This window comes from Epinephelus moara, chromosome 10, assembly GCF_006386435.1.
Source record: "Epinephelus moara isolate mb chromosome 10, YSFRI_EMoa_1.0, whole genome shotgun sequence".
Classification (NCBI taxonomy): Eukaryota; Metazoa; Chordata; class Actinopteri; order Perciformes; family Serranidae; genus Epinephelus; species Epinephelus moara.
In genome coordinates, this window is record NC_065515.1 from 15,312,313 (window position 1) to 15,331,182 (window position 18,870).

The 18,870-nt window shown below is 40.3% G+C and overlaps 2 protein-coding genes across 4 annotated transcripts in view; one reads left to right on the forward strand and one right to left on the reverse strand.

Annotated features, from left to right (window-relative positions):
* Positions 1-14,661, reverse strand: part of faf1 (Fas (TNFRSF6) associated factor 1) — an 85,205-nt gene extending 70,544 nt beyond the window's left edge. The window contains exons 1-6 of the mRNA XM_050055320.1: positions 14,360-14,661; positions 10,824-10,892; positions 6,835-6,881; positions 3,170-3,435; positions 2,986-3,077; positions 1,661-1,752 (exon numbers count right to left, since the gene is read on the reverse strand). Coding sequence (XP_049911277.1) covers positions 1,661-1,752; positions 2,986-3,077; positions 3,170-3,435; positions 6,835-6,881; positions 10,824-10,892; positions 14,360-14,419 — 626 coding nt within the window. The 5' untranslated portion in view covers positions 14,420-14,661. The remainder of the gene's footprint in view (positions 1-1,660; positions 1,753-2,985; positions 3,078-3,169; positions 3,436-6,834; positions 6,882-10,823; positions 10,893-14,359) is intronic.
* Positions 14,662-18,730: 4,069 nt separating this feature from the next.
* Positions 18,731-18,870, forward strand: part of cdkn2c (cyclin-dependent kinase inhibitor 2C (p18, inhibits CDK4)) — a 17,740-nt gene continuing 17,600 nt past the window's right edge. For all 3 annotated transcript variants that reach the window (XM_050054664.1, XM_050054665.1, XM_050054662.1), the window contains exon 1: positions 18,731-18,870. This exon is cut by the window's right edge and continues 30 nt beyond it. The gene's annotated coding sequence lies outside the window, so the exon portion shown is untranslated.

Genomic DNA, 18,870 nt, shown 5'->3' on the forward strand with positions numbered 1-18,870 from the left:
AGAGGATGTCACCTCGTTTTTCTACATTTATCATATCATTGATCTCAACACAAGAAACTGCAACTATACAAGGCCTGGGCTGCTTTATAAAATCTACCATCTACACCCACTTCCATGAATTGTAAGATAAGCAAATCTCTATTAATGCAATCAAAAATCAACACAACATGCAATAAGTGGATTTGCCTTTGTCAATTCTACTTCCTGTGTCATTTTTAAATACTGTTTAAGCCTGTTGTTCAGTATATTAGAGTACATTTTGTAAACTGTACTAAGAAGGCTGATGCCCCTATAATTAAGTATGGGGTATTATGGGGTCACTCCCCAGTGACTTTGGAACAGTTTGGATACTGGATTTGTATCATGGTGACAGAATTTTACTATATTCAAGACAGAAGATAGAGGAGGAACTCAAAAAGATGAGGAGATTTTAGAGCTTCATTTGTTATACTTTCAATCTCCGATGACTTCTTCAGCTTTGCTTTGTCTACAGCCCTTTTTAATTCTTCTACAGTAATGTCTCAATTTAGAAATGTATTTGGGCGACAGCCACACAGATTCAAAACCTGCTCCAACACAGACTTGTAGCACAGATATAATTTTAAATTGTAATTTATAATTGTCATCAAAGTCAGGTAGAATATGGTTTCCTGAAAATATATCTTCAAAGTCTTTTTCTCATTTTCCAAACTACCCTCTTTTTGGTTTCAGTGCCACGATTTTGTGATATTATTTCTTACGGAATGTTCTGTAACTTCATCGGACCTGGTACGTCTGTCAAATATGGCTTAGTCCAACCTTTTACACCCACACACACTCTCTCACACACAAGTATGTACCCTCATATAGTCTATTTTTCCCTGTCAAATGCTCTTATGATTAAATTAAAAATAAAAAGGGTCTCCTTGGTCACCGTACAATACGCAGGTGAAATGCAGGGAGAATTATGACTTCTTCTGAGGTGTTTACCTGACACTGATGAAAGGACAATCACATGATCAGCTTTCACCTGTGATTGTATTACTGCTTTGGCTTTACACTGAGCAGCCTGACATTTCAGAGGGAAAGGTTGCTAATACTGCCACGGATTCACTGAAATGAACAGAGTGAACTCTGGGGTGGAGAACACTGGCTTAATGAAGCTTTCTCGACAAATCTCTATCGTCACTGGGTACGATCACTAATGTGACAGACTGGTGTGTGTTGGAAATAAATTAAAGTGCTATATAACAGATAGAAAGTGTGGATGTCATATGCACAGTTTATGAAATGTATGATGCAAAACAAGCTTACGCAAGCAACAATGTCAGGCTGAAAGAAACAAAGATGGGAGGGGAAATTATTATTTACACAACAGAGATTGCGGCGGGAGATGTTCCTCTCAAAATGTCACAATGGATGTGAGAAAATGAATGTGCACCAAAAGGTCAAATGTCTCTTAATATACCAGTGAAAATGGTATTTGCTAGCTGGATTCTGGATGCATCTTTACCTGTAACTGGACATAGACCGACACCTAGTGTTCACTATGACGTACTACACTCCTACCACTACCTGCAGAATTTTAAAGTTATGTGTAATAGGATGTGAAAAGGAGGATAAATTATGATTTCACAGATAAAAAGAAGAGTGTGAGAGTGCTGACTGTTTGGTTGAATACCTGTTTTTGCTGGTGCTGGCAGTAGGGGCGATGTCTGGGGTCAGGACATACAGGCTGTTGTTCTTAGGCAGGTGTAAACTTCTCATCACCGTCTGATTACACACACACACACACACACACACACAGGTACAGCTTTAAAACAGGATTTCAGGAAGGATTTATAGCTGTGGAGATCATGATTTGATATATTTTGTCACACTTCTTGGTCAAAACTGGAAATATTGGGCCTCATTCATCAATCATTCTTAAGAGTTTTCACAAAGATTCTCCCCTATCACCTATATTTTCTTATTTGGGATTTGTTTTTAAGTAAGAACAGTATCCACACACACACAAAATAATTGGTTCATATGTTTTCTTAAATTCTGCAGTTGTATAATATAAAACGATTTAAGTTACAATTCCATTTCATCATTTATAACACTTTTTAATAATCAATTTTATTATTTTACAGAGCATTATGATATTTTGAAATTAAAAAAACAACACTTACACTTCAACTCCATTCAATTATGTTGACTGGGAGCCATGCCATCTAATAATTAGTGACTGATTTATATGCCTATGTCTGCACCCTAGATCTGCTCGCACAATGGCGTATTTACTGCTGCTTCAAGATGTCGCAGATTGTGCCCTGGTCCATGAGGATGAGGATCTCTTTTAAAAGAGTGACGAGGGCAAGCCTGTCACCATCCAGTGGTCAGCGGCTGTCTTCTTTGTTTGTCAGTATTTTTTGGGAGCCTCAGATTTGAAATCAAACCTTTGTTTGTTTTTTTAACTTTATCAGCTGTGCACCGTTCTCCAGATACAGTATTCACTGAACGAGTAACAGCATCTCATGCATCTTTTATTGTGTTATTTCATATTCACTCCTGACACTATTAAACATGAAAGCTCATTTGGCAATCACTTCCTGCATAAGTACCTCCACGTCAGAACTATTGAGGTTTTTTATGGTTGGAGTCCGGTGCTCAACCCCCATTTGGATTTTCCTCTGGGCATTCTTGACGTAATTCTCTCAACTTTTCTTTTCGATTTTTGTGTGTGCACACGTCCCTGCAGTCTTGTGCTCTTTTATGGGTATTGGTGGGGAAGATATTGGTGAATGAGGCCCTTTGTTTTTAGGAACATCAAATAGTTTTACTACTGTGGGGTAGGTATCAAAGTTATCAGAGTTAGAGTACAACACGGAACACAAAGTAGAATTGCAAAAGCAAAATAATAGAAAGAAATTATAAAAGACTACCAGTTCACATCTCTTTTTTCTTAATGTCAGCTTGTCTTTTTCTTTTCATCACAAACATTTATAAGGTCATTTAACTCACACTATCGGATACATCTCCACTCTTCCATCCCTTCAGCTGCATTTTGGACACTGGAACCCCGAGCTCTGACTCCAGGATTTGTTTGATTTCTCCTGTAAATCAGATTCATGCAGGGGAAAATGTCCATCATGCACAAAGTGGCAATGTGATATAGTGACTTTTATATACAGTGTGTGTTGCTCACCGACTGTGCTGCCTTCCTCCAGTACCAACTCTACAGTGCGCTGCCGGTACTCCACCCTAAAGTTGAGCATCCGGGGCTGGCGCTCTACAATGTGTCGGGTGGAAGGGTTGATGGGGCAAAAAGCTGAGGTCGAGGACGACGCGGGAGAGGAGGACGAAGACGAAGAGGAAGGGGGAGGAACTGAGCCTCCTGCTGCTGCATCGGCTGCTTCTGATTGGCTGGGAGGTCCGAACATGCTGGACTGGCTCGCCTCACTGGAAAAGTTACTGCACAGAAGTGACAGGGTTAGTGACGGTGCGAAAGACTGATGCTCAGTCTTCATAGAATATCTTAAAAATCATGGAGGACAAAAAAGTGGGCAATAGAAGAACCAAAACCTAACGATGCTATCACAAATATCTCGATATATTTGAAGCCACATCAAACTAATCTTTGTCCTTGTCTGTAACCTGATGGACAAGGACCAACAGGAGTAACCACAAGACAGTAACATATACCAACAACAAACGCCTCTCCCTCCCATCCTCCCTTACAACATCTCCTTCCTCAGTCTCATGCTTTTGTTTGCTGCTTGTTCAGTGTATGAGCCACGTTTCACACAACACAGTAAATAATGTCTTTTTGTCTCACTCCCATGAACAAAGTGTGTCCTTTGTTTATTAAAGTGTACGCAGCAACTGACTCACAAGAACAGAGTGCCAGACTCAGACTTATCAACAAAGGCTGTATTTTATTTGGCCCACCACATTAGAGAGGCCACTGTTCCGGACTCCGGAGGCGTAGGTTGACTGTTAACAGCCACAAAACCTCTATGTACAGAATGAGGCAATAGGATTGGAAATGAACCCGACTAAATGATAGCAAGTACAACTTTTGTTACGCTAAGGCCCGCCCATCTGGAACTCACAGACAATACGCCAAAGCATAAAAACTCTGGATATTCAACACCAACATTAAATCAGTGCTGGTCTGCGGTTCGGAAACATGGAGAATAACAAAATCCTCTACCAACAACGCCCAGGCCATTGTCAACAAGTGCCTAAGAAGCATCTTGAAGATACATTGGCCAAACATCATCAGAAATGAAGATCTGTGGGAGAAAACAAACTGAGAGAGAACAGACACCCAAAATCAAAACCAGTGTAACCAGACAGGCTCTAACATCGAACCCACAAGGTAAGAGAGCACGAGGGAGACAGCTGGAGGTCGTCAACAGATATTACGGCAAAAGAAATAGAGGACATCCAGATGGAACTGGAAAAAGTGGCTGAAGACCGAGAGCAGTGGAGAAGATACAAATCTTTCCAATTCATAATTTGACAATTAGAATAGTTACTGAAAAATAGTAATCAAGTATTCAATAACTGCACACTGAAATCACTACGTGTCAACCTGTTCTGACATCATTTTAGAAAAAAAATGTTTAATGGGTGTATAATTTATCTGATTTAAACCCTGTGTGCGAATTAATGGATCTGATCTGACAAATCAATCCCTCCTTGTGACATGACCTTTAAGACCCTTCATAATCAAGCCCCTTCCTACCTGTCTGAGCTCCTTCATATCTACATACCCTCCTGTACTCTTAGATCCTCTTCTGCACTCCACCATCTACACCATCTGCCCGTTGACTACCATGGGTTCAAGAGCCTTCAGTCATTCTGCCCCCCCGCCTCTGGAACTCCCTCCCCAACGACATTCAAAATATTGACTCCCTTCCACCTTCAAATCCTGTCTGAAAACACACCTTTTAAAGCTGGCATATTCAGTCTGATTTAATGGTGACACACATATTGAGACTTGCACTGATGGTTATTTTATAATGATGACTTTATCCCTAATATTTAGAATTGTGATTTTTTTTCTAGTCATTTTACTGTATATTATGTCATTGTTTGACTTTATAATCTATGGATACATTGCTGCTGTCTTGTAAGGTGTCCTTGAGTGCTTTGAAAGGCGCCTACAAATAAAATGCATTACTGTTTTTATTATGAAAACATCTGAAAATCATCTGAATGCATAAAACTGCAAGGTTGGGCAAACAGAAAGCATGACCTGCCATGAGGACAAGTCAATATGGAAAACCTGATTCATGGCAGTATTTGAATAAGGCTATTGACACAAGTGTAACTGCCACTAAAGTGAACAAGATCAACAACTACTATCATGTCACAAATGCATTGTGGGGAAATAGATGATACACAAATGAGACACATTTTTACTCTGAGAAGCAAAAGAAAACGAGAGAGATCTTGCCAAGAGGATTCTTACACTTCCCAAAAGCATCTGAGAAAGATAATAGTGTATAGTGTGAGCTCTCAAAAGTAAAAAAGATCCTGAACTTTCACCGAAACTTGGCACAGTAACACTGAAAGGCCGTTAAATTGTCCGTTGTTGCTGTTTGGGCGTAGTTCCATGCTGCCCTACATCTAGATTGCACTGTTTTCCTGCGTGGTCCAAGAGGTGTCCTAACGCAGACAGAGCTGCTGCTGAGCATTTCACCCACTGACGAACTGTCACACCAGTGACCCAGTTCAACAGGGGATTCAGCATTTTCATCAAGTCCTCGCAGGAAGTAATATTTGATGCCCTCACGCCCTGAGGAATTTTGGTTACTGATCAACAAAGCAAGCTTCTTATAATTCCCAACCTGCTCACTAAAGAGGACACAAGGGAGGAGGGAAATGCATTTTAGCGTTGGCGTAGCCTCCAACTGGCTCCAGCTCAGGTCACGTCATCAGAGTCTGTTTACTGGGCAACGCCAGCCTACTCATACCAGTGCCAGCCACTTAGTAAATGTGTTGGCTGCTGGTCACGCTGCCAGCCAGCCTCCATTCATAGCAATGTGTGCCCTTGAGAAAGACCGGCAATATTCTCATGGTCCAAGGGCCTGAACCGCGCTAAAGTACATGCATGCATGCGCACACATGCACACAAGTGTGTACACAAAATAAAACGGTTTAACAGAACGTCTCCAGTTTGAGTGGGTTCAGATCAGCCCAGTGCATTCAAGAGTGTAAACTAACCGTTGAGGGAAAGTGAAGGGCTCAAAGCCTCTTAAAGAAACCTTTTCTATTCAGAAACTGTGTACAACTCCACTCTTGGCTGAAAGTTTCCTTGCAGTTGCAGTGTCTTTTATACTATTCCTCTGTTAAACAACAGAATGAAACCATAGCAGGAGCTATAACCTCCAACTCAGCAGCATCTCTGCGAGTGATATATCCTGGATGTGTAACTACACAGCACATACTTTAATCTTTATCAGACAAATGTTATGTTTTGTCGTGGTTGCAGGTGGTATTCTCATCAGTTGTGCACGAAGTGGTGGACAAACTGCACCCACTGTAATCAGCGTAAAAGCCCATGGATACATGGAATTCAATTTCCTGCTAACACAATCAGGCTGTGGTTTCACATTTCCTGCACTGTTTGAAAGTTGGGTTACATGATAATCCACACTGTGATGCACACTTGGGTCACTGGCACATATTTCTAAGTGACATGTATCCCCAGTCCCAAACCAGCTCTTCATATTTCCTCTGCATTGTCCCATACTTTGGATAAGCACATTGAACAGACATGCAAAGTCAGGTCGCATTTGTTCAGTGTTGTAGAGTGAGGTGATACATTTTCACGTTAATGTGCGGCAACGTGGTTATTACCTTTGTAAGATCCCGTTCTCCTGTGGTATCACCCCATTGATGGCTGCCTGTAATGAAAGTGGAGGTAAATTATTTCCTGTGTTACTTTCTGTATTGTATTAATGTTCTTTAATCAGTAAATACACAAGGAGCACGTTTCAAAGAGACTGGCAGATGTTGCAATATATATTTCTATGCAAGTATTTTGAATAATTAAGATAGCTGTCATAAATTTACAATAATTTGGTCATGAAATGCTTTGTGTGTATGCAAAGACAAAACTTGAGACTTGCTAACTAGTAATTCAGAACACCCTATTAACACCCTATTAATTAATGATGCTATACTATCAGGAAGAAATTCACCACAATCATGAAACTAGCATCAAAAAAAACAATCTAAGATCTAGAAAATACAGTTTCAAATATTCAAATACATTTCAAATATTCAAATACATTTCATATATTAACTGTTTTATTTGTTTTAAATGTCATAAATATGTTGAAAATGTCAGTTTTCTGATCCAGCTTTATTACTAATATGAAAATTAAAAATTAAAATGTCACTTCAATATATTTACAATATACATCATCTTTTACAAAATAATATATTTTAGTTAAAGATGATGGCTGAACAACCCACCAGTCCACATGTAACCAGGCATAATTTACCGGTTATATTTTGGTGACATTACATTTGTCAAAGTGTATGTTATATTCACTGGCTGAGAGGTTTCACACTAAACCTCACAAAATGTGACAGAGAATGGTGGAATATTCAAATAGCGTGGCTGATCAGAACAAAGAGAGCTGAAAGGACAAACATGACAGTAACCACTGTCAGCTTTGCACTGAGCTTTTGTTTGTATGGACAATTGATTGGATTTCTCTCGAACGCTCACTATTCTTCGCTGCAAAACAAGCAAAACGAAGGAAGTTGTTATGTGCTGGCATAATCACATCCCCTATTCTTTTTGTACTGAATGAAGGAAAACTGTGACGGCAAAAACACATGTAAGTGTCTCACATTAACACTAACAAACAAACTAATGTAGTGGTGGTATGTTTCTAAAGCAATGCTGGATGGATATGTTCAACAAGATAATGCTACTTGACTTGCTGTTAGGGAAAGGTACACAAACATTAAAGGTGCCCTGTTGAATTTTCTTGTAAACAGTTTGTCACTAAAATCATTTCCTGATGTTTCAAGTAATTTAAATCCAGCAGTGTTTACATCCATGCTAGCAGTCTTCTTTATCCCTGCCTTTGTTGGCGCACTGCTGCATATCTCGGTGCAGTGCTGCTCTGTGTTGATTGTGGAATAGTATGAAAACCTTGCTATATTTTATATTGTGTGACCCGCACATGTGGATCCTCAGGCATGTGCCCAAACTGAACTCGTAGAAAAACAGCTCCACAGTGCTAATCGAGGTCAAAAACTCCACAAGGCACTTTTAGTTTCAGCGAGATTCATGACATGGACATCACAATCCTTTCAATCACACTTAATGTCTCACGGCTGACCCCTAATGCAGCACCTTATCATTATCTTTGGGCACTAAAGTAAAGCATGGACATCTTAATGATGAGTTTACCAGGAAGTCACACATTCCTTGTGCTTAAAGTGTCACAAACTGTTGTGACGGTGATCAGGATTAAAAATACTCCATTGCAGTACCGAACAGGAGTCTCTGGATACTTAAGATTCCTCTTTTAAATTTAGTTGTTCATTCATTCATTTTCCATAACCGCTTATCCTCTTGAAGGTTGCGAGGGGCGGCTGGAGCCTATCCCAGCTGACAATGGGCGAGAGGCGGGGTACACCCTGGACAGGTCACCAGACTATCACATGGCTGACACATAGAGAAAGACAACCATTCATGCTCACATTCACACCTATGGTCAATGTTAAGTCACCAATTAACCTGCATGTCTTCGGACTGTGGGAGGAAACCTGAGTACCTGGAGGAAGCCCACGCTGACACTGGGAGAACATGCAAACTCCGTGCACAGAAGGACTCACTTTTACAGTCCTTTGTTTCTTTCCTCTCTGTGCTATTCATAAATGTTTTGTCATAGTTTCAACCTCACTGGTTTTATTGTTTGTCAGTGTCATATGTGAATCCAATAAGGAGAGGGCAGGTCTTTTTCATGGCGGATATTTTGACATGCCACAGAAGAAGAAGCACTGCTGTGAAAATGAAATTAATGATGACTAAATCCCATTTAGCTGCACCAGTGTCAGGGTCCTGGTATTGCTGGGTCACTGTCACACTGTTGTGGCTTAATGGGACAACTGAATATAATAGATCCATTGTTAATGTAATCAGTGACACCTCTCATTTTCCTACTATGACAAGTCAAAAAAATCTAGCAGCAACTGGTTCCCTTAAGCCATCAACCACAAGTCCACTGTAGACCGAGATTTTGGCCAGCATGGGGCTGCAGACGTTCATGTTTCTCAGCCTGACAAGTAGACATTCGAGGTATGTAATGCTAGCATCTGGGGTAGCCTCGAGCCTGCAGCAGACATGAGGGGCGGGCTACAGAGGTCTGATAAGGTCACTTGTTTAACTCCACACCAACAGAGCACAGCTGTTTGTGTGGCCACACTTTGGCTTCAACAAACACGATAGAGAACAAAAATAGCTCATAATAATTTACATTATCAAGTGTTAGTGTCTTAATTAAGATATAGCAGCAAAAGTGTGAGGTGCAGAGTGTTGATTTCGCCAGCTACATTGACAACTGTTGCTAGATGCAGCTGCCACAATATGATGCTCTGCAGTACAAACAGGTTTGGGTAAAGGCTACATAAAGCACCTAGACTTCAAAAGTGTCTGGAAAAAATTACAATTAGCTTTTTTTTTAAAAGAAAAAAAGGGGGCTAAGTCCTTTAAAGTCCACTCATTTTAGGTGATACAAGTTGAGAGTATGACATGAAGAAGCAAAGGTAAGTAAACAAACATTTAGTCAGGTGGTAACTGACTGTTTGAGTCTGGTGCTTTGCTTATCGAGGAAGCTCATGAGTAAACTAAATTAGGGGTTCAGACCAAAGAAGACAACTGAAGTGGTCGAGATAGCTAATGCGAGGATAGAAAGTGATTTGGACAAATTGAAGAGGGTAGCAGAGGAGTGAATTATACTGCATGAGTGGTTTTAGAAGTTCTTTGGATGTTTTGTTATTTATTTCGCATATTTTTGCCTCAAATTATTGCCCCTGAAATAAAACCACCATCCCCTTTTATAAAGCAAAACATTAACATCCATTGGAAAAGAGCAAAGGCAGTATGTTACACAGCAAATGCCATCATTAATAAATGCATATATTGTTTCCACAGTCATTTGGGTGAATTAAACAATTCCCTGCACTGCTGAACAACATCCTGGGGAACAGACTGCTCAAGAGTATCCCTTTAAATCTTTTTTTACTGCCCCACTCTCCACCCACACTCAGCATACACAAGCACACAAGCAAATTTGTTTTGTCAATGTTTACAAAACCTACCAGCTACTGCAGTGGAACTGCAAGTCATCACATTTACAGGTGCAGTGAGTCCAGGCTCCACTGTCTGTCCTGCTACTGCTTGGACTGCTGCTGCTGCTGCTGCCTGCTTTGAACTCCTGCCAGCATCCGTCTAAATATAGACTGACCCCTTCCAATATGCACTGCACTGTAAAGGGCTCCTTGTTTTTCCAGTCTCATCATGAGTTAATACAAATTTGGCAGAACACATTATCTCTCAAGTCAACATTCACAACATTCACCACACTTCTCGGGACACATTCTCTCTTACAGTCGCCACAGCGAGGGTGGCCAAGACGCTGCCTGCTCCGCAAAACATACTGGGTGAAATGAAGCAATAATTTGGCCGTGACAAATATTACACAGGGTGTGTGTGTGTGTGTGTGTGTTATTGGATGTTAACTGCTCTCTTGAACTTGTACTCTGGATGAACTAAGCCTGTCTGTCAAAGAGCAAAGCCCAAAGTCTACAGATAATGGACTTACCACTAAATCCCAGTTATTAAGCTCTAACAGAGTGATTGCCTCTGCAATGTTGTCAATTCCAGTGCAAGCCTGGGAGAGGGAAAGACAAAGAAAATGGAATTACAAGAGATGAAATGAATTGCATGAGGAAACATTCAAAAATCTGTACATAAAAAACACATTTATTGACAAGGCAGAGGAGAAAGAATGAAATCAGCAGAAACATATGAACTACTATACCACCCATAACAGCAATATTTTAAGTGGTGGGAGTCTTCAGAAGAACAACAGCCTCTCAGTGATGTACTGATCAAAGGAAGGCTGTCAAATTACTCTGACTTCTGCCCAATACCTTGGACTTCTGACCCCTGCAAAACAGGCTAAACAACAGTACTGCAAGTGGGTCAGGATGCACCAATTACATTAATATCTTTGATATCTTATATGTTCTGTATCGATTTGTATTCCTCCTAAAGTGTAAAATAAGGCAGACAATCCAAAGCTAAAAGCATCATTTCCTTTTTGGACTGATCCTTGTGCGATTGTAACCACCAGAATCAAAACACACTTGCTAATAAAATGACAACTAATTGGCACAGTATTAAAAGCTGTTATTCAAATTGCAGCCAGCTAAACCGTTAGAGATTGTGCCGACAATTTGGTTAAACTTGTGGAAGCAATGTGCCTGTGTCAAAGACAAGAACACCCAAACAGCTGGATGGTTACAGAGCAGTAACCTTGGGTTCTTTCGTCACATAATCATTGCAGAAGTGGAGCAAAGGACCTCATGAGACAATGTGCAGTCTGGCTGGAGGGCAGGTTCAGGAGTTGACAGTGCAACTGCTACTCTGCTTGATCACATTTACAAACACCTCAAGTTTTAAAACATATGCAAAACATGTAATCTTAAATGTCTTAATGGCTGTTAATTCTTTATTGCAGAAAAAAGGTTGAAATCATTTAATTTTTGATCCAAACATTATTGGTTGGATTGTGGATGTTTTGTCAGGGAGACCACAGAGTGTACACACTCCAGGGTGGTGTTTCAGGTCACCTCCCTTTTCCAGTGTATACTGATAATGACTGAAGGATACAGCAGATTAACATAGACATGTCCTGAAGTATGCAGATGATACTGTTCATCTAAGTTTACTTTCAGGGCAGGAAATAAGACTTCTGAACTGTTTATCAACTCATGTGATGGCCATAACTTATATCTGAGCACCAATTAAAACAAGGATATGATCATTTTATTTAGGAAGGGGTGCAGTTTTACCCCTCAGCGAGCCACAATTAAAGGTAAAAAAAAAAAAAAAGACACAGTGGACAATTTCAAGAACTATGGCACCATTGTAAGAAAGACCAAGGCAGACTTTGTTTGATGCAAAGACTAAATGTTTAAATTGCAGATGGTGAAATGGTTATGTATAACAAGATTTTTAATGATTTTGTGTTCTTTCTGTCTTTAATCTGTTTGTTTAGATATTTACAACCCCTTTAACAAATCAGAGTGGTAAATTACCTGGCAAAAAAATGTCATATTCATGTCATCTTTGAGCAAGAAGTGCAGTTGAAATCATCAACTAAAAAATTTAAGTTTTTGATTTTAAGTGATAGACACTTAAGCTGCCATCCAAATAAAATATATGTGTCGTATATATTTTGTTGGCCTGGAGTATTCAGTCTCTTTTTCTTTGGCTAACTAGTTTTTGATGTCTGCTTTATTTTGTTGTGTGTTTAATATACATATTATACAGGGACACACGGTCTCTGTCGAGGATTTAAACCCCTGACAGGACGTCTGGCGAGGTGTAAACAAGTTGCCAGTTAACGTGAGCCTGTTAGCTGGCCTTTATTTTGTTGTGTGTTTGGTATACATATTATATAGTGCATGTTTACTTTTATTTATCACTGCAGTGGAGGTAAGAGGATAGATAGGGATGTATATGATGTTAGTACTGATGTCATTGAGCATGGGAAGCAAACAAACATGATGCTAAATTACTTTCTATTTGGAGAGGAAGCATAATTTGGTAGCCTGCATTTTCTCATCGTCAAAAAATACTATCCTACTTGTAAACTGGGCTAAAAATGTGGTATCTTTGAGGGACACATGGTCTCTGTCGAGGATTTAAACCCCTGACAGGACGACTGGGAGGTGTAAACAAATTGCCAGTTAACGTGAGCCTGTTAGCTGGCCTTTATTTTGTTGTGTGTTCAATATACATATTATATAGTGCATGTTTACTTTTATCTATCACTGCAGTGGAGGTAAGAGGAATATTTTACACATTAGGTGGCTATTTTGCCTGTTTGAAGTTCATTTAATGCTACTGTAATCAACTACTATAATGACTTCAAGGAAGTGACTTTTTAACATACTTTTTTTATTAAGCTTTTGTTATATGCACAGCACCTGTCTGATGCAGCATAACTCTGACACTATGCTTTATCAGACTACCCAGTAATCGCATAACTCTTACCCCAAGTTTCTGATCAAATCTGATCTCATGTGTATGAAAAACTAATGAAGCTGCAATATTCACTGCAAGGTGGACAGAAAATGATGAGCCCAAACATTAGGAAAATATGCATAATATATGGGTCCTGAGCTAGTAAGACACAACTTTGTGTGTGTGGTGCCACCTTTTGAAATGTAGCAGAAACAGTTAAGTCTAACTATGTGTACAATTAGGTGTAAACACACAGGATTCAGGTTTGAGTCCTGTGCAAAATGAGACAAGGTGGAGGTGTCAATAGCTGAATTTAACAATATATCCATTGTGTCCTGTCCTAATCTGAATGGGCAGTGGGGGACTTGTACACCTGCACTGGTTTGGCCTGTTGTCAAATAATATCAAGGTGAGCTTTGTTAAATCAAAACACAAGGCTACAATAGCAAACCCTTGAGACTGACACCACCAAAAAGAAGGTCTATGGTTAATTTTACAAGTGTCCATCTTAGACAGGGATGTATATGATGTTAGCACTGATGTCATTGAGCACAGGAAGCAAACAAACATGATGCTAAATTACTTTCTATTTGGAGGGGAAGCATAATTCGGTAGCCTGCATTTCCTCATCGTCTAAATATACAACCCTACCTGCAAATTAGGCTAAAAATGTGGTATCTTTGAGGGACACACGGTCTCTGTCGGGGATTTAAACCCCTGACAGGACGACTGGCGAGGTGTAAACAAGTTGTCAGTTAACGTGAGCCTGTTAGCTAACTACATCGTCGCTATCTATCAAGCCGGCAAACTTGAAGCCAGCGAGAAATACAAACTATCCCACTGTTTACACAGGCAGATTTGGGCAACCGCTATCTAGTTAGCGAGCCTACAGCTATTAATTACCTTCATAATCAGTTAGCAAGCTGTCAGTTTGTTAGCTAGGTGAGCTAACCACAGTGAGCAAAGCTCTGCTCGGGTCTGCTGTTTACGACGCCAGTCAGGTCGTGTGTACGGTTGTTGACACCAGCCCGAGACAATATAACAACGGCAAAACAGATTACTAGCTACTGGATATAATATTAGGGACATACAAAAGAGACACACCTGAAAGTCGGCCAGAATCATTTCTCTATCCATGTTGCTCTCGCCGCTTTCGGAGGCCATGGCAATGACTGGCTAAAAGCAATTCTTCCACTGGCTCTCGTCGCTTTCTCGCCTCACAGAGCGACACTGAGTTTTAATAAAATACTTTGCTCAGACGTGGCGACGAGTGAGAGGTTGGCAAATTGGAAATATTCAACTTTATTGGGTTTAAACCGCCTCAGATGCTGAAAATCCTTTAAAGTAACGTTACAGTGTTCAGTTATCTCCTATCATTATTGTCATCTAGCTAGTGCTTTACGGCTGACGTAAAGTGGCGGCAGATGTCGTAAAATCTGGAGTCGAGGACGTGAAGCTGATACTAAGAGTTGAGTTTGCAGCGATACAAACATAAAAGTGTCTTTACCAGGGGTAATAGGCCATATGGACCAATAAAACCATTACACAATAACTTATGACTACTATCAGCTCCAATATTTTCCCTTTGTGGGTGTGTAAAGAATTACAATTACATTCTGTAGACATTCATTCTTGTACAAAACAGACAAACAGCCTGATATCAACAGTAGGCTATGTCTAAGCTTTTACACATTCAGTCAGTCTACTTGTCACTGTCATGGCATCTGCATTTATTCACACATTTCCTGACACAGATTCTTTTGAACTGAAGCTGCCAATTGACAATATTTTGCACAATGTTTAATATCTTTAAACATGGTCACAGTAAGTATTCATTGTTATGCAGAATTTTACATGAAGTATGCATTGTTTAACTTCATCTAGTGGGCCAGATTGGACCCCTTGGCGAGCCCATTCTGGCCCATGGGCCGTATGTTTGACACCCCTGTGTTAGATCATATGTCCTTTTCTTATATTAATATGTTTAAAACCGTTAATTCGCTCTGTACTAGAATATCTAAATGGGAGCACCACCTCAATTACGAATCCCAGTATGTGATTTTTATGGCCCAGGAAAGTTCATTCAATATTTGTGTACATGAGCGACTCTCTCAAAGCCAGAAACCAGGGAAGTAAGTCTCATACTTATGATGTCACAGGGTATGAGTCTGGTGTTGCTCCATGGACAATGACTGGGAGCCTGATTTTGTGGAGCCACAGGGTGTTTATTTTTATCTTTATACCCAAATGAGCTTTATTCTATTGTAGTGTTCTCAGGTCTGAAACAAAAAATGTACCCATGTACTCAGAACATTCCCTGGGGTACTCGCAGTGTCATGTATAACGTCCTTCCCTATTCATTGTCTATGGAGCAGCTCCAGACTTTATACTCTGTGACATCACAAATTTCAGTTTTAGCACTCTAGTTTTTGGATTTGTAGAAGGTTTTGAAAATTCAATTGAATTTGAATTTTAAAAAATGGCCATAGTTGCCCTTTAATGCGCCTGCCCAGTTTCTAGATGCAACTTAACTCGTTTTGGATGGTGCCTTCAAAGTAGCTTAAAATGTAGACTGTACACTACAATAATATTCAATACATCAGGGTTTTTTACACATTTGTATGGAAGTCAGAGTATTTGCCTGTTCTTCTCATCCTCTTTAAAGAGCCACTGACCCAATGCTACAGCAGGCCAGAAGAGAAGACAGAGCACAGTGTGAATGACATGACACAGAAAAAAAAATCAAGAAAGTGCATAAAAGCAGACATATGCTGTCACCTTGACTCTGGACTTATGTGCGCCTCGGCTACAGTAATGGTTTATCTTTCAGGGTCAAAGAGGCAAAAAAGAACAATCTTACCAGTTAATGAAGGGAAGGTCATGCTTATTATGATGGGCATGGCAGTGGAGGGACAGAAGAAACATGGTAAGATGTAAGCCTGTCCAGAGACTGTTCCTCGATCAGATGCACCTCCATGATTTGTGTGTTTACACCAAAATCTGTAACCATCACGTTCTAAAATAGGAATTTCAGTTGTATTGCCACCTGCTAAACTGTGACCCTAAAATATTCAGATATTACATACAAATCATGACACCTCATTTGATAAATATTTGGCAGGGCCGATTATGAGACAGTGGGCCCCTGGGTATAGATATGCAAAAGGCCCCACCACCTCTCCTACAAAATAACAAGGCACACAGACTGAATAGTGGTTTTGCATCTCTTTGAGGTCATTTTGAGCATTTTTTGTGGTCGTTTTTGTGTCTCTGTGGTTATTTGCCTGTTTATGTTGTTATTTTGTGTCTCTTCACAGGTCCTTTGCATTCTTAGTGGTCTTTTTGTGTCCTTTTGTGGTCACTTGGAGTTTCCTCCTGGTCAGTACATGTTACTTTAAGTGACATTTTGCATTTTTTACAGAATTTAGCTTTTAGTGTCACAGAATCTGACAAATTCCACAAAAAACAACTATGAAAATGAGTGACCCTATCTTCATGCAACATTAACACCATATTTGGTTACAGCCATCAAAATTAATCTTATTCTGAGGTCATAGAATCTGATAGGTCACAGAAAATGAACCATCAGATTGTGTGACCAGTTATAATAGGGTATGTGACAAAGCATAATAAAATATCTGTGCAATGGCAATACAAATTAAAGTCCTATTTGTGTTCCAGTAACATGAGCAGAACAAAAGCTTAATCTATAGAGTTGCCACGAACTGGGGTAAATCTCATTAGACCTGTTGTTTGTGGGTGGATTTATTGGTGGAGTGGGCGGATGGAGGTCTGGACCCAGGCAAGCATTGTGTCACGTCAGACAGATAACAATGGGGTGTTCTGAGAACTGAAATATTTCATTGACAACAAATGGGCAGGTGCCTTAGCTCTGGCTTCCACCTGCCAACATGCATGCCAGCAACTGCACAAAAGGAAATACCATATCCCGCAATTATGAGTACGTAGACGACACATTATTGTTTGTCCTTGACTGGACCTTGTGTCTTTAACCACAGCCACTATATGACTCATACTGTGTACCCTGACAGCATGGATGGATTTACATATCAGGCCTACTGGGCACAGGCACAGGAGCCCAAAATGTAAAGCCCCCCTTTGACTATCCATCCATCATTTGCATCCACCTATCTGGGGCAAAGCAACCCAGATGTCCCTCTCTCCAGCAACACTTTCCAGCTCCTCCTGGGGGACCCTGAGGTGTTCCCAGGCCAGATAAGATATGTAGCCCCTCCAGCGTGTTCTGGGTTTGCCCCGGGGCCTCCTACCAGTGGGACATGCCTGGAACACCTCTAATGGGAGGCGCCCAGGAGGCATCCTGATCAGATGCCCTAGCCACCTCGTCCCCTCTAACCTTCACCTGCAAAATGTCACCCAAATTAATGTACCTCCCAGGAAGAGATTCAAAATGACTACAAAGAAACACACACTCCCACACAAAGCACAAAGAGATGCAAAGGAACTGCAAAGAGACACAAAAAGATGCATAACAACTACAAAAAGATTCAAAACAATAAAATAAAAGAGGGAAAACCATCACAAAATCTGAGTGTCTTGCACCTGTGTAAGAGGGATGGTGCGGCCTTTTGCATCTCTGTGCCCATGGACCCAGTGTTTCATAATATGCCCTCGTTTGAGAGGTTGTGGATGGCCCTCGCCTGCAAGCACCAGTCATGTGACCCCATTTGACCTTCTCCTTTTCTTTCCTCCTTAGTGCTACACAGTATCTGTATCACACCATGTAGTCAATAGAAGTCTGGGTATGTTTGACGCACGTGTCATAGTGCTTGTGACCTCATGTGCACTCAACCAGTTGAAAAGTAGCACACTAATCTACTCTCTAATTATAAGGTAAAATTTTAATTTAAATTATTACTCACAAATCTTTATTTTTAATCAAAATTGAATTAACTTTTTTTCTTATTTTTTAATTTATTATTTTTTTCCTATTTTTGTTATTTATTTTTTTATATGTCTTCATGGTCAGATGGTTTTTGACTTTATTAACACATGTCCATGTTGCTTTTATAAACCAATAAAAAGAGAGTTTCAAATAAAAAAGAAAAGAAAGAAAAGGTAAAACATTACATTTCTCCACACGCGCTCTGAGTGCTGGAAATAGCTTGCAGGCGATATAAAGTCCCAACACTAGAGGGCAGCATGAAAGTGAAAGATGACAGAGGATGACACCATAAAAATGCCTCCCTGGCTTTTTTACTGCACAACTATATCTACAGATGAATCATGACGCAGTGATTATATCCATTATGCTGCGTCTGACTGTGTCCCCTGTGATCTCTGTGGTCATCTGTGTATCACAGTGATGAATGGAGGTACCTTTATCACACGTCGTTACGGCATCATTAGGCTCCGTTACTGTCCCGCCTATTTGATCCTATCCAATCACACCAGCATCAGTTTTGGCGAGTCGTTCAAATTCAGTTTCGAGCTGTAACTGCGCTGCTGCGGCCCGAGTCTACCCTGCAGATGAGCCATATTCTGTGATGACAGAGACGATATTCCAGGAGCTTTACGATGCTCGGACATTTGGCTCGCAGCATATTTTGAGAGGAGTTGAATCGGACATCGCTGCG